We start from the raw sequence: 14,354 nt of genomic DNA on the forward strand, positions 1-14,354 counted from the left end.
TTTATTTTTGAAGCACAGAATGCCTCCCAGAAGAGCCCCAAGAAACAATGTGGGAACCGCAAACGAACCCCCACGAAGGGTTGAGGAACTTTTTCTTAAACAGAGCCCACCAACATTCAACGGGACCGGCAACCCGACTGATGCCGAAATCTGGATTAGAGCAATGGAAAGGATTTTCGACTTTCTTCACTGTACTGATCAAGAGAGACTCTCTTGTGTTGCATTCCAACTAACTGGGTCGGCAGATTTTTGGTGGGAAACCAAGAAGAGGGCAATGACCCTCGAACAATTGGAAAACCTGACTTGGGAAGACTTCAAGACGGAGATCTACGATAAATACATTCCCAAGAGCTACAGAAAGAAGAAAGAGACGGAGTTTTTCAATCTGAAACAAAACAAGATGTCCGTGACGGAATACGATCGCGCTTTCTGCGACATGTCTCGCTATGCCCCTCATCTGATCGACACTGATGAAAAGATGGCCGAGAAGTTTCGTTCAGGCCTTAGGCATGAGATCAAGATGGCGCTTGCTAGTCATGGTGATCTCACCCACTCTGAAGCACTTAGCAGAGCCCTGGATGTTGAAGCAGCAATGCCTGAAGACCGCCCAACCCAGACTCAAGCTCCGGGAAACAACGATCGTGGGAAGAGAAAATGGGAAGGCAACAACAACAATAATAGGGGTTACTACAACAACCAAGATAACAAGAGGCCATGGCAAGGAAACATGATGCCACAAAGGCAATGGCAAGGACGACCAGTCAATCCAGGATCAGCTGGAAACAATCAGGGCCAGCTCAGGGCACCTTTGTGTCCCAAATGCTCCAAGTCACATCACGGCATATGCTTGGCTGGCAGCAATACCTGCTTTAAGTGTGGCCAGAAGGGCCATTTTGCCAGAGACTGCCAAGGAAAACCACAAGGAGGAATGAAAGGGCCGAATCAGCCGGGCCAAGTACAACCACTCAGGGCTATCCAAGGCCAACAGTTACTCTACCCACCACCACAGCAACAGTATCGACCTGCGGCACGTCCACCGCAAATTCCACAGGCAAGAGCCTATGCATTGCACAAGAATAAGCAAGGAAATAACCAAGGGAATTTGGCAGGTATGGGCACATTACTTGACACACCTGTTATACTTCTGTTCGACACGGGTGCCTCGCATTCTTTTATTGCAAGTGTATGTGTAAAAACTTTAAAGCTCCAACCTGAAAAGACTAATCAGGACTTGAGAATTTCTTCACCAATAGGAGGAATAGCAGTAGTAACACATGCTTGCTCGAACCTAGAACTGACCATAGGATCGTTTAAGGTTATAGCAAACAACTTGCACGTCATATCGATGGAGGACGTTGATATAATCCTGGGAATGGACTGGCTAGCGGAGAACTATGCCACGATATTGTGCCAAGAGCGGAAAATCGGTTTCAACTTTCCAGGAAGGGACGCTTTGAGTTTCCACGGAATATGCAGGAGGAACAGAGTGCCGACTATTTCAGCTTTACAGGCAAGGAAGATGATGAACAAGAAAGACTGCCAAGCCTTCCTCGTATACCTGAACGGGGGAATTGAGACCGAAAAGACAATGGAAGATGTAGAGATCGTGCGGGATTTTCAAGATGTTTTCCCAGAAAATTTGCCAGGATTACCACCTGACAGACAAGTAGAATTCACCATCGATCTAGAGCCAGGAGCGGCGCCGGTATCAAAAGCACCGTACAGAATGGGCCCGAAGGAATTGGAAGAGTTGAAAATCCAGTTACAAGAGTTATTGGACCTAGGCTTCATCAGGCCTAGTGTGTCCCCATGGGGAGCGCCGGTGCTGTTTGTCAAGAAGAAAGATGGCACCTTGAGATTGTGCATCGATTATCGAGAGCTGAACAAGCTAACGCTTAAGAACAAGTATCCATTGCCCAGAATTGAAGATTTATTCGACCAACTCAAGGGCGCGAGTGTTTTCTCCAAAATCGATTTGAAGTCTGGGTATCATCAGTTAAAGGTTAGACATGAAGATATACCCAAAACGGCTTTCCGAACAAGATATGGTCACTACGAGTTCGTAGTTGTGCCGTTCGGACTAACAAATGCACCAGCTGTGTTCATGGACCTCATGAACAGAGTATTTCATTCCTATTTGGATAAGTTCGTCTTGGTGTTTATTGATGATATTCTCATCTACTCCAAGAATGAAGAAGAACATATGGAACATCTGAGAACTGTGTTACAAACGCTAAGGGATGAATGCCTTTATGCCAAATTCAGCAAATGTGAGTTTTGGCTCAAAGAAGTTACATTTCTGGGACATATTGTATCTTCAGAAGGTATTAAGGTGGACCCCGCCAAAGTGGAAGCAGTACAAGGATGGAAGTCGCCAACTACCCCAAACGAGATCAGAAGTTTCTTGGGATTGGCTGGCTACTATCGAAGATTCATTGAGGGATTTTCCAAGATAGCAAGGCCGATGACGCAATTGCTCCGAAAGGGAATTAAATACACATGGACTAACGAGTGTGAAGAAAGTTTTCAGCTGCTCAAGGAAAAGCTAACTACAGCGCCAGTGCTAACAATTCCGGAACCAGACAAGGAGTATGTGGTCTACACGGATGCATCAAAGAACGGACTAGGATGCGTTTTGATGCAGGAAGGCAAAGTGATTGCATATGCATCGCGGCAACTTAGGCCACACGAATTGAATTATCCGACCCATGATCTTGAACTAGCGGCGGTAGTGCACGCACTAAAAATTTGGAGACATCATCTATATGGTGTCAGGTGTGAGATTTACACCGATCACAAAAGTCTGAAGTACTTCTTCGAGCAAAAAGATCTCAACATGAGACAGCGAAGGTGGCTCGAATTAGTAAAAGATTATGACTGTGGTATAAATTATCACCCGGGGAAGGCCAATGTAGTAGCCGACGCATTGAGCCGCAAGGTCCCATTGAAACTGGGATACATCCTTACAAAGGAAGAAGAGCTCATACGAGATTTTGATAGGATGAAATTAGAGGTGATAAACCCACCTGCTACAATAGCGGGGGTGGTCGCGATTATACCGAATTTGAGGAAATTGGTGGTAGAAGCTCAAAGGAAGGATGATAAATTGGAGAAATTACGAGCTAAGATAAGAGAAGGAAATCTCAAGAACTATCACGAAGAAGCCGACAATGCTATTTTCTTTGAGAAGAGAATATGCATCCCTCATGACAATGAACTCAAGAACAAGATCATGAGCGAAGCCCATGACACTCCTTATGTCGCCCACCCGGGAAGCACTAAGATGTATCAAGATCTAAAAGAAAATTTCTGGTGGGAAGGAATGAAACGAGACGTGGCTTTATTCGTCGAAAAGTGTCTAGTTTGCCAGCAAGTAAAGGCTTTACACCAACGACCTTACGGCGAGCTACAACCTTTGGAGATTCCAGAATGGAAATGGGACGATATTGCAATGGACTTTGTTACAGGATTGCCAAAAACAAGACGAGGTAACACGGTAATATGGGTCATTATAGACAGACTCACAAAGAGTGCACACTTTCTGCCTATCCCTATCACGTATAGATCAGATAAGTTAGCCCAACTCTACATCAAGGAGATCGTGCGTTTACATGGGGTGCCGAAGACAATCACGTCCGACAGAGATTCGAAGTTTACCTCCAGATTCTGGATAAGCTTGCAGAAGGAATTGGGAACAAGGTTGAATTTCAGCACAGCTTTCCACCCGCAGACCGACGGTCAGTCCGAAAGGACAATTCAAACGCTAGAAGATATGTTAAGGACTGTTGTGCTAGATAGAGGAGAAGATTGGGAGCGTGTGTTGCCACTAATCGAATTTGCTTACAACAACAGCTATCAAGCAACTATCGCCATGGCACCTTATGAGGCGTTATACGGGAAGAAATGTAGATCGCCGCTTTACTGGGATGAAGTCGGCGAAAGAAGAATCTTGGGGCCAGATACAGTAGGCGAGATGATCGAAATCGTCCGTCAGATTCGACAGCGTATTAAAGAGGCCCAGGATAGACAAAAGTCTTATGCCGACAAACGTCGAACCGACTTGCAGTTTGAGTGTGGGGATAAAGTCTTTTTGAAAATTTCTCCCTCTAAAGGGATTACAAGATTTGGCGTAAAGGGTAAGCTTAGACCCCGTTTTATAGGACCCTATGAGATCCTAGAAAGGGTGGGCCCGGTAGCTTACAGGCTGGCGTTGCCGCCAAGCCTTGGGAATGTGCATAATGTGTTTCATGTGTCGCAGTTGAGAAAATATGTTTATGATCCAAAACACGTGATCCAAAGAGACGACGTTATCCTTAGCCCAGATATGAGCTATGAAGAGAGACCCGAATCTATTCTAGATCGGAAGGTTCAAGTACTAAGGAATAAGTCGATACCCTTAGTAAAAGTCCTTTGGAAGCACCATGATCAAGAAGAGGCGACGTGGGAACTCGAGTCTAGCATGAAGGAGAAATACCCAGAATTATTTCCTGAGGTACAAATTTCGGGACGAAATTTATTTTAAGGGGGATAGTATGTCATATCCCAGTTTTTAATCATTGATTAAAGACTTAATAATTAGGGTTCGGCATCCATTAATAATAAAAATGGTTTGATTTATCAGATGTCATTTAATTGTTTTATATGTGTCTTGATGTGCTTAATTCTTATTATTATTTGAATCCGTTTGAATTTTTAAAGGATCTTTATAAATATGGTGCACAAGTTTAATTAGTGGTTTGAGCATATTATATGAGCCTTATGGATTTTTTTTTTAGTGGGCATGAAGCCATGAAATTTCCTTTAAATGGGATATTAAGTTTTATAAAGTGTTTTACTTCAATAATTTTACTGCAAGGATTTCATAAAGAATCTTTTAATTGATCAGAGTCAAGAGCTCTATTTAAATTTGATACATCTTAACCGTAGCCTACTTCCCCACCATTACATTTTTTTTTCTTCTTCTTTCTTTTTCCCCACCACTACACCTAATCTTCCACTTCACTACCAACTTTCACCACCAACTCTCCTTTATGCAGACAATCAAATCCTCATAATCTTAGCAAATCTTATCATCAATCCTCTGCCATTTCAATTAGACAAAAGCCAAGTTTTAAAAGCTAAGTTTCATTCTATTAGTTCATCCGCTCTTTCCTTCTCTTTTCAACACACCCAACAAAGTTTAAAGTGCAGAGGTAAGTGTTCCAACCAATTCTCTTCTTCTTCCTTGGGGATACAACCCTCCATTTTAACTATGTTTATGTTTCCAAATTCCAGTAATCAAGCAGATTCAGATCCAAATTCATTGTTAAATTGTTGATTCGCAGATCCAACTTTGTGAGTTCAGAAAATTATCAAGGTTACCTCCTACTTTACTTTTTCCATACATTCATTTGTTAAATTACAAAACTATGATTCAAATGAAAACAGATAGAACACACGCATCCATTACCACTTCTTTTAGACTATTATTGTTTCAATTACATTAGCTTATCACCATCAGAGAACCACCAACAGAATAATACACACGCACACATTTTACTATATTTCTATCTATTACAAGTACAGATCAGTTTTTGTAAATAGAAATGAATGAAAATGAACAGAATTGAAACCCTAAGTGCTCTATGTGTGTTTTGTGCGTGTGACTGGAATTTGGGGGGGGTGAGAGCAGCCGACGGCTGCTCGCGGCCGGAGGCGGCGCGGCGGCAGCCGCCGCCTTTTTCCTTTGTCTATCTGAAACGAGAGAGAGATGGTTAGGGCTTCTGTAAAAATAAAAAAAAGAGAGAGAGATACGGGAAAAAGGGGGAGAGACTTATCTTTTCCGACGACGCGGCGGAAGCAGCGGCGCAGCGACACGAACGGCGGTTCTGTTCGGCCGGAAAAGAGGAGAAAAGGGAGGAGTTCAGATCTGTTTTTTTTTAAAATAGAAAGGAGAGGAAAGGGAGCTCAGATCTGGAGCTTACCTTTCCGGCGAGACAAAGCTCGGCCATCCACCACGATTCCGGCCATGGCGGAGACGGCGGAGAACAGGGGAAGCGGCGCGGCGACGCTCGGCTTTTCACAACGGCCGGAGAAGGCACATGCAGCGGCGGAGAGGCCTCTGCCACCCTGTTCCAAGGCCGGGGACGACCAGGCGGCGCCGTGCTTGGCCACGGCGGAGGCGGCAGTGGCACGCGAAGGAGGCAGAGGCGGCGTGTGGTTGTTTCCGAGAGATAGAGACGGACGAAAAGGGAAGAACCAAAGGGGAAAGAGAGAATAGGGGAAGGGAAGAGAAGCGGCCGGCGAAGCGGCGCTCGCTGCTGACGGCGCCGCTGTCGTCCGGCGAGGGAGAGGGAGGCAGACCGAGAGGGAGAGAGAGGGAGAGTGAGGCGTGCTGTGTGTGTGCGTGTGTTATGTGTTTTGTGTGTGTATGTATATGTATGTATGATTAGGGTTAGGCTTGGGCTCAAAGCCCTATAATGAGGATGGGCCGAAATTTTTTTAAAAAAAAAAAAAAAAAACGAGTGGGCCGATTTTATTTCTGTTGGGCTCATTTTAATTAATTTTGGGCTGTTATTGATTAATGAAGCCTACGAATTTTGGCCTAATTTAATTTAAAAATGCTTGATTTTTTTTCACTAAATTATTTTAGTGAATTTAAATCTCTTGACTTAATTTTAATATTGAAAATTGGGACTATTTATTTTAAATGAAGTCCGTTCTTTTATCTAAATTTATTAATGGACTTTAAAGCAAATATTTTGGGATTAAGCCCCATTTATTATATGATAAAATTATTTTCAAAGCTTACGAGTATGGATTTTTTGTTTATGGTTAAAATGTTTTATTTCATATCAATGGATTTTAAAATGTTTTATTATTTATAAATGAATAATGGAATTTCTTATTTATTTTCATGATAAAAAAAAAATGTGGAATTGTGTTATAGAATGATTAAGTATATGATTTACTTTAACAAATGAGCTTGGGATTTAATTGAGATATTAAATTACTAAGCATGTGTTTTTAAATGATTTATTTATTTAAGTGATGAAAATGTGCGAAGTATTGGAAAGCATGATTTATAATTTTCAGGGTGATAATATATGGCTTGTTCTTAATTGATGGAGTACTTGACTAAATGACGGGTATAGAGGGAGGTTATGGATTATGTACATGTTGATGTTCGAACAAATGGGTTCGAACCTATATGATAGTTACATGATAATTGGTTACATTTTATTGATTGAATGAAACGAGATTAATATGGATGCTAGAACCCTAAAACTTTAAAAGATACCTTAGGCACGTAGAATTAGACTTTGTCTTATGACAATTTCTTCACGAACTTATCGACTCTTCATCAATGAAGGTCCGAGCGACAGAAAGTGAAGCAGAAGAAGAAACGATTCCACGCCAACTTTAAGAACAATTGAGGTGGGCATTATTTTATTATTACGTATATAGAGATCCCCTGCGTGACGTAGGCCTCATATGCGAATATATATGCATGATATGTTTTGACTATTTATTCAGTTCTTATGAAATGTTTATATGTTTAATGCCCTTTATGAAAATGAAAATGTTATGAAAATGAAATGTTTATGAAATGATTGACTGCCAAAATGTTTATGTTTTTATATGTATCCTATCTGTGTTGGTTCGCCAACTTTAAAGGAAATCCAATTGGGATCCTATGCTAGACAAAGGTCGCTAGCTAGGGTTAACGTGTACACTCATGGAGACCGCGAGTCGCTTGCGACCGGTCTTGGCGTCCGTGGTAAGGAGGCCTCCTTCCCGGCGCGTGACAGAAAGGACAGATATGGATCATATAGACTGAAAATGGGATGCATCCACCTTTATGAAAATGAATGAAATGTTTTAGTAAGCGCAGGTCATTTATGAAAACCCCTGTGTGTTACTGTTATGGCAGTTCAATTTATATATGTATGCATGTTGTATTTTCGGCTTATGTCACTGAGTATTTTTATACTCAGCCCTGCATGTATTTCTAAATGTGCAGGTTGAGCAGGCGATGGAATGGATCGGTGTTGAGCGGATTTCCCTTTTGATGTTTATGTAATGAAACCTTGAGTATGCATCTCCATATGCATAACTCACACGTTTTTCCGCTACAAACACTCTGAATTTGTTATCGTATTGTGGAACTTATTACTCCTTCATTTTGTTTAACTCTCATTTGGGGTTTAGTCGTTATGGCTGGCTCATTTGTTAATTACCCAAGTGGTTATATATATATATATATATACCACTAGTTTGTTGTTATTAATGTTGGTTATTTAGTAAATCCCTTTTTAATTTCCATTTCTTATTGTTCACCCAAGTCATAACCCCGGTTAACCCGTCATTGGGATAGTGGGCTGTGACAGTAAGTGACACGAATTTTAATAAAAATTAGTTGTATATTTAATGAGTGGGGGATGAGTCGCACAAAAAGTGAAGATTATAAGTGTAATAGTTAATGGTATTGTTTCTAAAAATAAGTTAGAAAGATGTTTTGGAGACGGACCAAAATTTAAAGAGAGGAAGATGTTTGAATGACAGAGGGACTAATTAATTATTTTATAAATATTGCATAACAAATTTAGCAGATAAAAAGATTATTTAAAAAGCAATGATAAATAACTAACTGAAAAAAGAAGAATAATAAAAATAAATAGGAACACACAATAATAAAAAATATAGGAGCTCGCGAAAAGAAAAGGTAGAATGAAGAAAAAATAATGAAAAAGTAGTGCAAGCCAAAGTGTTATTTGGCAGTAGGTTTCAAATTATATAATTATAAAAAACTGTAATAAAAAGAACTACAATTGTTGAGGTTAATAATTAAAAATAATTAATATAAATGAATGAAAAAAACTACAATTGTTGTGATAAATAAAAGAAATTAATTAAGCAAAATCAGTATAAAGAATAAAACAAAAATAAAAAATGAAAAAGTAAAATTTTCGAATGATTCGGCAAACTTTAGACGATGCAATATTGCATCCCCTCTCTCGACATACAACCCTCCAATGATTCTTTAAGGAATACAAAGTTTCAAAAGGATATAGATTATTTTATTTTAAATTGGATATATATCCTTTTACGGTTTTACCTTAGCATACAAAGTTTCAAAACGATATTTATATATTATTTTATTTTAAAATGGATATATATCCTTTTACCTTAGCTCATAATTAAATATTTGTGTGATAGTTTTCATATTGAAAGATTTATTATTGATATCATCCGTATTTTGATTCGTTTTTAGATATATCTGTGACGAACTCAGATACAAAGAATCTGAACCGTACTGCTGTCTGCACAGCAACTAAAGTTTCAGCTCTTGTTACAAATTTACTAAATATTTATGCAATTGTTTTATATTCGAAATAATTTATGTCAATTGATAATGCAATAATAAAAGGTTTAATTGTATGCACAAACACCAAGTATATATGCATAAATTTTAATTTTTTAATTAGTGAATATCGATAATGCAATAATAAAAGGTTTAATTGTAGAGGGATGTTGAACAGCGGCCCACAAATTACTTAAATAGAAAAAAGAATAATTTATTTAACTTATTTTTAAAATAAAAATAAGATTTAGTTATTTTATTGTTGCCTACATTGCAATTATGTTTTATAAGTTTTTTATTTTTATTAAAAAAAATAAAATCAAAATAATAAATATAATTTTTTTTACAAAAATAAGTATAACATAGAGAATAAATAAAATAACTAAATTCTATTTCTATTAAAAAATAAATTAAATAAATCAAAAAATTTCATATTAAATTAATATGTGGGGTAGCCACATTCTATAAATTTATTGTTAATTATATACACAAACACCAAGTATATCTAAATCTTAAATTTTAATTAATATTATCTTTCTAGTTAATAAACTTTGTTTTCCTCATTTGATTTCTCTAATATATTGCACATAAACTTTCATGATTGTAAATTTTGTTTAAACTTTTCAAAATGTATGCACAAACACCAAGCATAAACTTTCATGATTATAAATTCTGATGATCTCAGAATTCGTGGGTTAATTGTAGTATATGCACAAACACCAAGCATCTGACTTTCATGATTGTAAACTTTCATAAACTTTGTTTTCCTCGTTTAGCTAGTTGCAATTAATAAACTTTCAACATTTTCTAGTCTAAAAATTAATCACAGTTGTAACTTTAGCTTTTAGATAAAAATTAAAAAAATACTATTTATTAGTAATTTTTTATTTGTGAATACAAGTTTTTGAACTCAAATTTACTATTAAGACTATTCTTAGTCGTAAATCTATTACTCCTTCCATCCACAATTTAAAGTTCTACTTGCTCTTAAATTTTTGTCCACAAATTAAAGCCCTATTCTGTTTTTGTACTTTTTTACTCTACTTTTTTTTTTCCTATATTTACTACCTTTTGCCACTAATAGATCCACCTTAAAACACATTTATCATTTTTATATTCTATATTTACTACACTTTATTACTAATGGATTCACTCATAACATCTTTATCACTTTAGTCAACTATCTTTATATTTCATCGACATCACCTTTTACAGCTTTTTTAGTCTCCGTGTCCACATTAGATGGAATATTATATTAAAGCCAAAACGATTGCCTTACAATTTCCCGCCCAAAATACATGCAAATACCACCTAAAATGCATGCCCGCCCAAAATACATGCAATATCACCTAAAATGCATGCAGGACGTCCAACATCAAAACAATTAAAATACACATGCAAGAGGCTCAACATTCAAAACAATTATTACAACCGCCCAACAAAATGAATTAGCAAATCAATAATGTTATTTGGACAAAATTTGTCCGGACAAAATATGGTTAAATACATTATAAAATAAATTTATTTAAAAATTTTGGTTCAAAATAAAATAGGATTTAGCTAGTTTATTGTTTTCTTTATATTGTAATTTTTTGATAATCTTTTTAATTATTATTATTTTTAAAGTACACAAACTACAAATAAAATAATAAAAAATATTTTTCTTGATTTGTAACACCATATTTTTTCTTGATTTGTAACACTCCACTTTTCGATGAAAGCATAAAAAATTTCTATGTCATATATAGTATTCCCTCTGTCTCATATATATAGACTTGTTTTCCTTTTTTGGATGTTCCATTTATATAGACCTATTTTTATAAAAAGTAATGTTTTTTTATTCATTTACTACTTTAATTTACTCTAACTTTAATATATCATTGAATAATAAATATGGGCATATTCATTTACTATTTTCAATGATTTTTCTTAATCTTTGTGAAAATCTCAATCAGCCTATGTATATGGGACGGAGGGAGTATATATTATTCAGCTTTAGTATATATAAGATATTTAAATTTTCATAATTGATAAAGTAGCATAGAATACTAACAGTCTTGCTTTACGCATTGATGGATAAAAAAATAAAAATAAATGAAAAATTGACCTACAACAGGCTGCAGAATTTGAATGGTCGCTCCATCCTTATAAATAAACATTATATACAAGTTCAGTTCAATTTTGCAAAAAGCAATCAAATTACATACATCAAATCTCTTCTCACCGTCCAGGAAATCAGCAAACGTCACAAATCCTGCAACCACAAAATATTTCAAAAGTAAGTAAAACACACTATCGGTAAAATCTGATTCATCAATACATGTTTCAATTTTTTATTTCAACAAAACAAGTTCCTCATTCAAAACAATGAAAAAGCTTACGAAATCTACAACTTTTCAGATCATCAATACCATAAATAATGCATTTAATACATATTGAGCACTCAATTCATATCCTACGATTCTATCATTTTTTTCAAACTCAAACAAGAATAAATAATATACTTTGTTGCTTTGCAGATTTTTGAGCTTCATATTTGGATTCATGCCCAGTATGTGGTCTTCCATTTGTGATTTGGATGACTCAAAAACCACATTCTGCGTCAAAGTTCGACTGGTCCGCTCCTACGGAAATCCTTCATTTACAAACAAAGAAGAAATCGTTAGTTGGAAATGCATTCTTCATGATTTTCAAGTATGAGAACTTTGAAAAATTATCATTTGTAGCCCCCCAAATTTCTTAAGAGCAGTGCACACATTTTCCATGAAAAATTAACATTCTTTTATATGATTTGTACAGGGAGATAGAATTGAGGCTACCATTCCCAAGAATCTCATTGCCACCTTGAGGGATCAATTGGTGAAAAGATTGGTGTACAGAATCAAAAATTTCAAGGTTGTGCACAACACAAAGAAGAACAAGCTTACTACACACAAGTACAAGATCATACTATGTGAAGACACAAAGATACATGAATTATTTGTTCAGAATTTTCCAATGAAAAGATTTTCATTCAAATCATTTGAGGAGGTTCAAATAAAAGATAACTTATACAATGGCTCATTATTTGGTATACAAAAACTTTTATTCATTTATGATATTTTCAGTTTCAATTTTATACTAATAGATACTCCCTTCGTCCATCAAAAGTGGACCACTTTGGCTGGGCACGGGATTTAATAAAATTGGTAATAATTTTGATGTAGTGGAGAAAGGGTCCCACCACTTATGAGATGTGTGGTTGAGATTGAATTTGAGGTGGTTTTTTTTGTAAATAAATAGTGTTTGTAAGGATACAAGATTAAAGTGGATGGTGGGATAATTTCTATAAAAGAAAAGTGGTATACTCTTTACGGACGCCCGATGTAGTAAAAGTGGTCCACTTTTGGCTGACAGAGGGAGTAAATACTAAAAGTTACATGTTTATACAGATATCATTGGAGTGTTGGTGCATCCAGGGGAAGTACAAATTCGGACATCATCTACTGGAGAACAAAAAAAACTAATCGAGCTGACTCTTGAAGACACCGAGTAAATAATCCTAAATTCTTTAATTTCTAATGCATTATATAATATGTTGTTATGCATTTTGTAAGAGGACTAATTGATGTGAAGGATGAGAAGACTCTATTACACTCTATGGGAGAATTACGTGGATGACTTCTTGAAATTATTTGAAAAACAAAATCAAGATACTAATATTCTCATTGTGCAATTTTGCAAGACAAGTATCTATAGAGGTATGGAGACTATCAAATAGTGCATATTACATAAAACTACTCATATTAAACCTTATAAATCTGCACGTATAGATCTAGACATGCACGTACCTACTTCATATATTTAAACATATAATGCAGGTGAAATTAGAGCATAAAATGCTTTCAATGTCACCAACTTGTTGTTGAATGCAGATGTGCCTGAAATCATTGATTTCAGGTGATTTCAGGGAGAGGTAACATATTGTTACATCAATAGATACTTCTTTTACATATATAAAATAATATTGTGTTGATTTTGATTTTCTTATTATGTGTATAAGGCTTGTGAAAGAATCCAGTTTGAATACTACTAATAATAGTAGTATCTCACAAGGAGCAAAATGCACTTTAAGCAATGATGATCTCTTTGAAGGAATGAACAACCTTAAGGCAATTGAGGATTTATTATTTGATGATGAGGTTAGATATCCTGCCCTTTTTTTGAAATGTGCAAATCTATTTTTAACTTTAAACTTTAAATCTCACACTTTTCAAACAACTTATTTATCACAGTCAGGATGCTCTTGGATTATTGGTACTACTGATCGCATATATTGGGATTATGGTTGGTACTATCTTTCTTGCAAAAGATGTATGAAGAAAATGATCAAAGATGAACATCAGTTCTATTGTAAACATTGCAGCGCACATTATGAATCAGCCACTCTTAGGTAACTATTTATAATCTTTATTAAATATTTAGGATTAACTTATATTAATGTTCTGTTATAAATGTATTGGACAAGTACAAATTAAGGTTCATGCGAAGGACGATACTGGTAGAGCACAATTTCTGCTTTGGGATAGAGAGTGCAAGCAAGTTATAGGAAAGGCTACTGCAGAATTATAAGTTAATTCAGAGGTATAAATATAAATCATTATACAATATTATGTGTAAGTTCATCCCATTTTAATAAGTTCTCACAATTTTTTTAGGAAGAAAATGTGGATGACTTTCCTAATGAAATCCCCAAAGCTTTGTTGGACCACAAGTTTTTGTTCAAGTTTTGGATGATAGTGAGTTTAAATTTGGACATATATACATATATATATATATATATATATATAATTTGCATGTTATTCTCACACCAACTTGCTACTTTTATTAGGTTCTGATGATTTTGAATATATACCTTGCAATGGTACAATTGGTATGTATCTCATTTTTTAGTTTCTGTGATGTATCGATTTGACAAGAATAATTTGTAAAGAAATTTACTAATAATTCAAATTAGATATTTTGATATGAT

The 14,354-nt window shown here is 35.9% G+C and overlaps 1 protein-coding gene and 1 long non-coding RNA gene across 2 annotated transcripts; one reads left to right on the forward strand and one right to left on the reverse strand.

The window, feature by feature from the left end:
- Positions 1-5,501: 5,501 nt before the first annotated feature.
- LOC131013353 (uncharacterized) lies at positions 5,502-6,485 on the reverse strand. Its single transcript, XR_009097652.1, has 2 exons — positions 5,964-6,485; positions 5,502-5,867 (listed from the first exon to the last, which is right to left on the reverse strand). It is a non-coding gene; the product is annotated as an uncharacterized LOC131013353 (long non-coding RNA).
- Positions 6,486-11,543: 5,058 nt separating this feature from the next.
- Positions 11,544-14,123, forward strand: LOC131013354 (uncharacterized). The gene is made up of 7 exons (XM_057941419.1): positions 11,544-11,621; positions 11,863-12,037; positions 12,143-12,413; positions 12,775-12,874; positions 13,386-13,524; positions 13,618-13,966; positions 14,041-14,123. Exons 2-6 carry the CDS (start codon positions 11,888-11,890, stop codon positions 13,777-13,779), a joined length of 822 nt encoding a protein of 273 aa, XP_057797402.1. The 5' UTR covers positions 11,544-11,621; positions 11,863-11,887; the 3' UTR covers positions 13,780-13,966; positions 14,041-14,123.
- The last annotated feature ends 231 nt before the right edge of the window (positions 14,124-14,354 follow it).

The sequence above is a fragment of the Salvia miltiorrhiza genome, chromosome 2 (genome assembly GCF_028751815.1).
Source record: "Salvia miltiorrhiza cultivar Shanhuang (shh) chromosome 2, IMPLAD_Smil_shh, whole genome shotgun sequence".
Lineage (NCBI taxonomy): Eukaryota > Viridiplantae > Streptophyta > Magnoliopsida > Lamiales > Lamiaceae > Salvia > Salvia miltiorrhiza.

Excerpts from the sequence above, each read along its gene's own strand:
- LOC131013354 (XM_057941419.1), top strand. The coding sequence starts at position 11,888 with ATGCCCAGTATGTGGTCTTCCATTTGTGATTTGGATGACTCAAAAACC. Across the intron at positions 12,414-12,774 it reads ATACAATGGCTCATTATTTG|ATATCATTGGAGTGTTGGTG; the intron begins GTATACAAAAAC and ends ATGTTTATACAG. Across the intron at positions 12,875-13,385 it reads CTGACTCTTGAAGACACCGA|GCTTGTGAAAGAATCCAGTT; the intron begins GTAAATAATCCT and ends TATGTGTATAAG.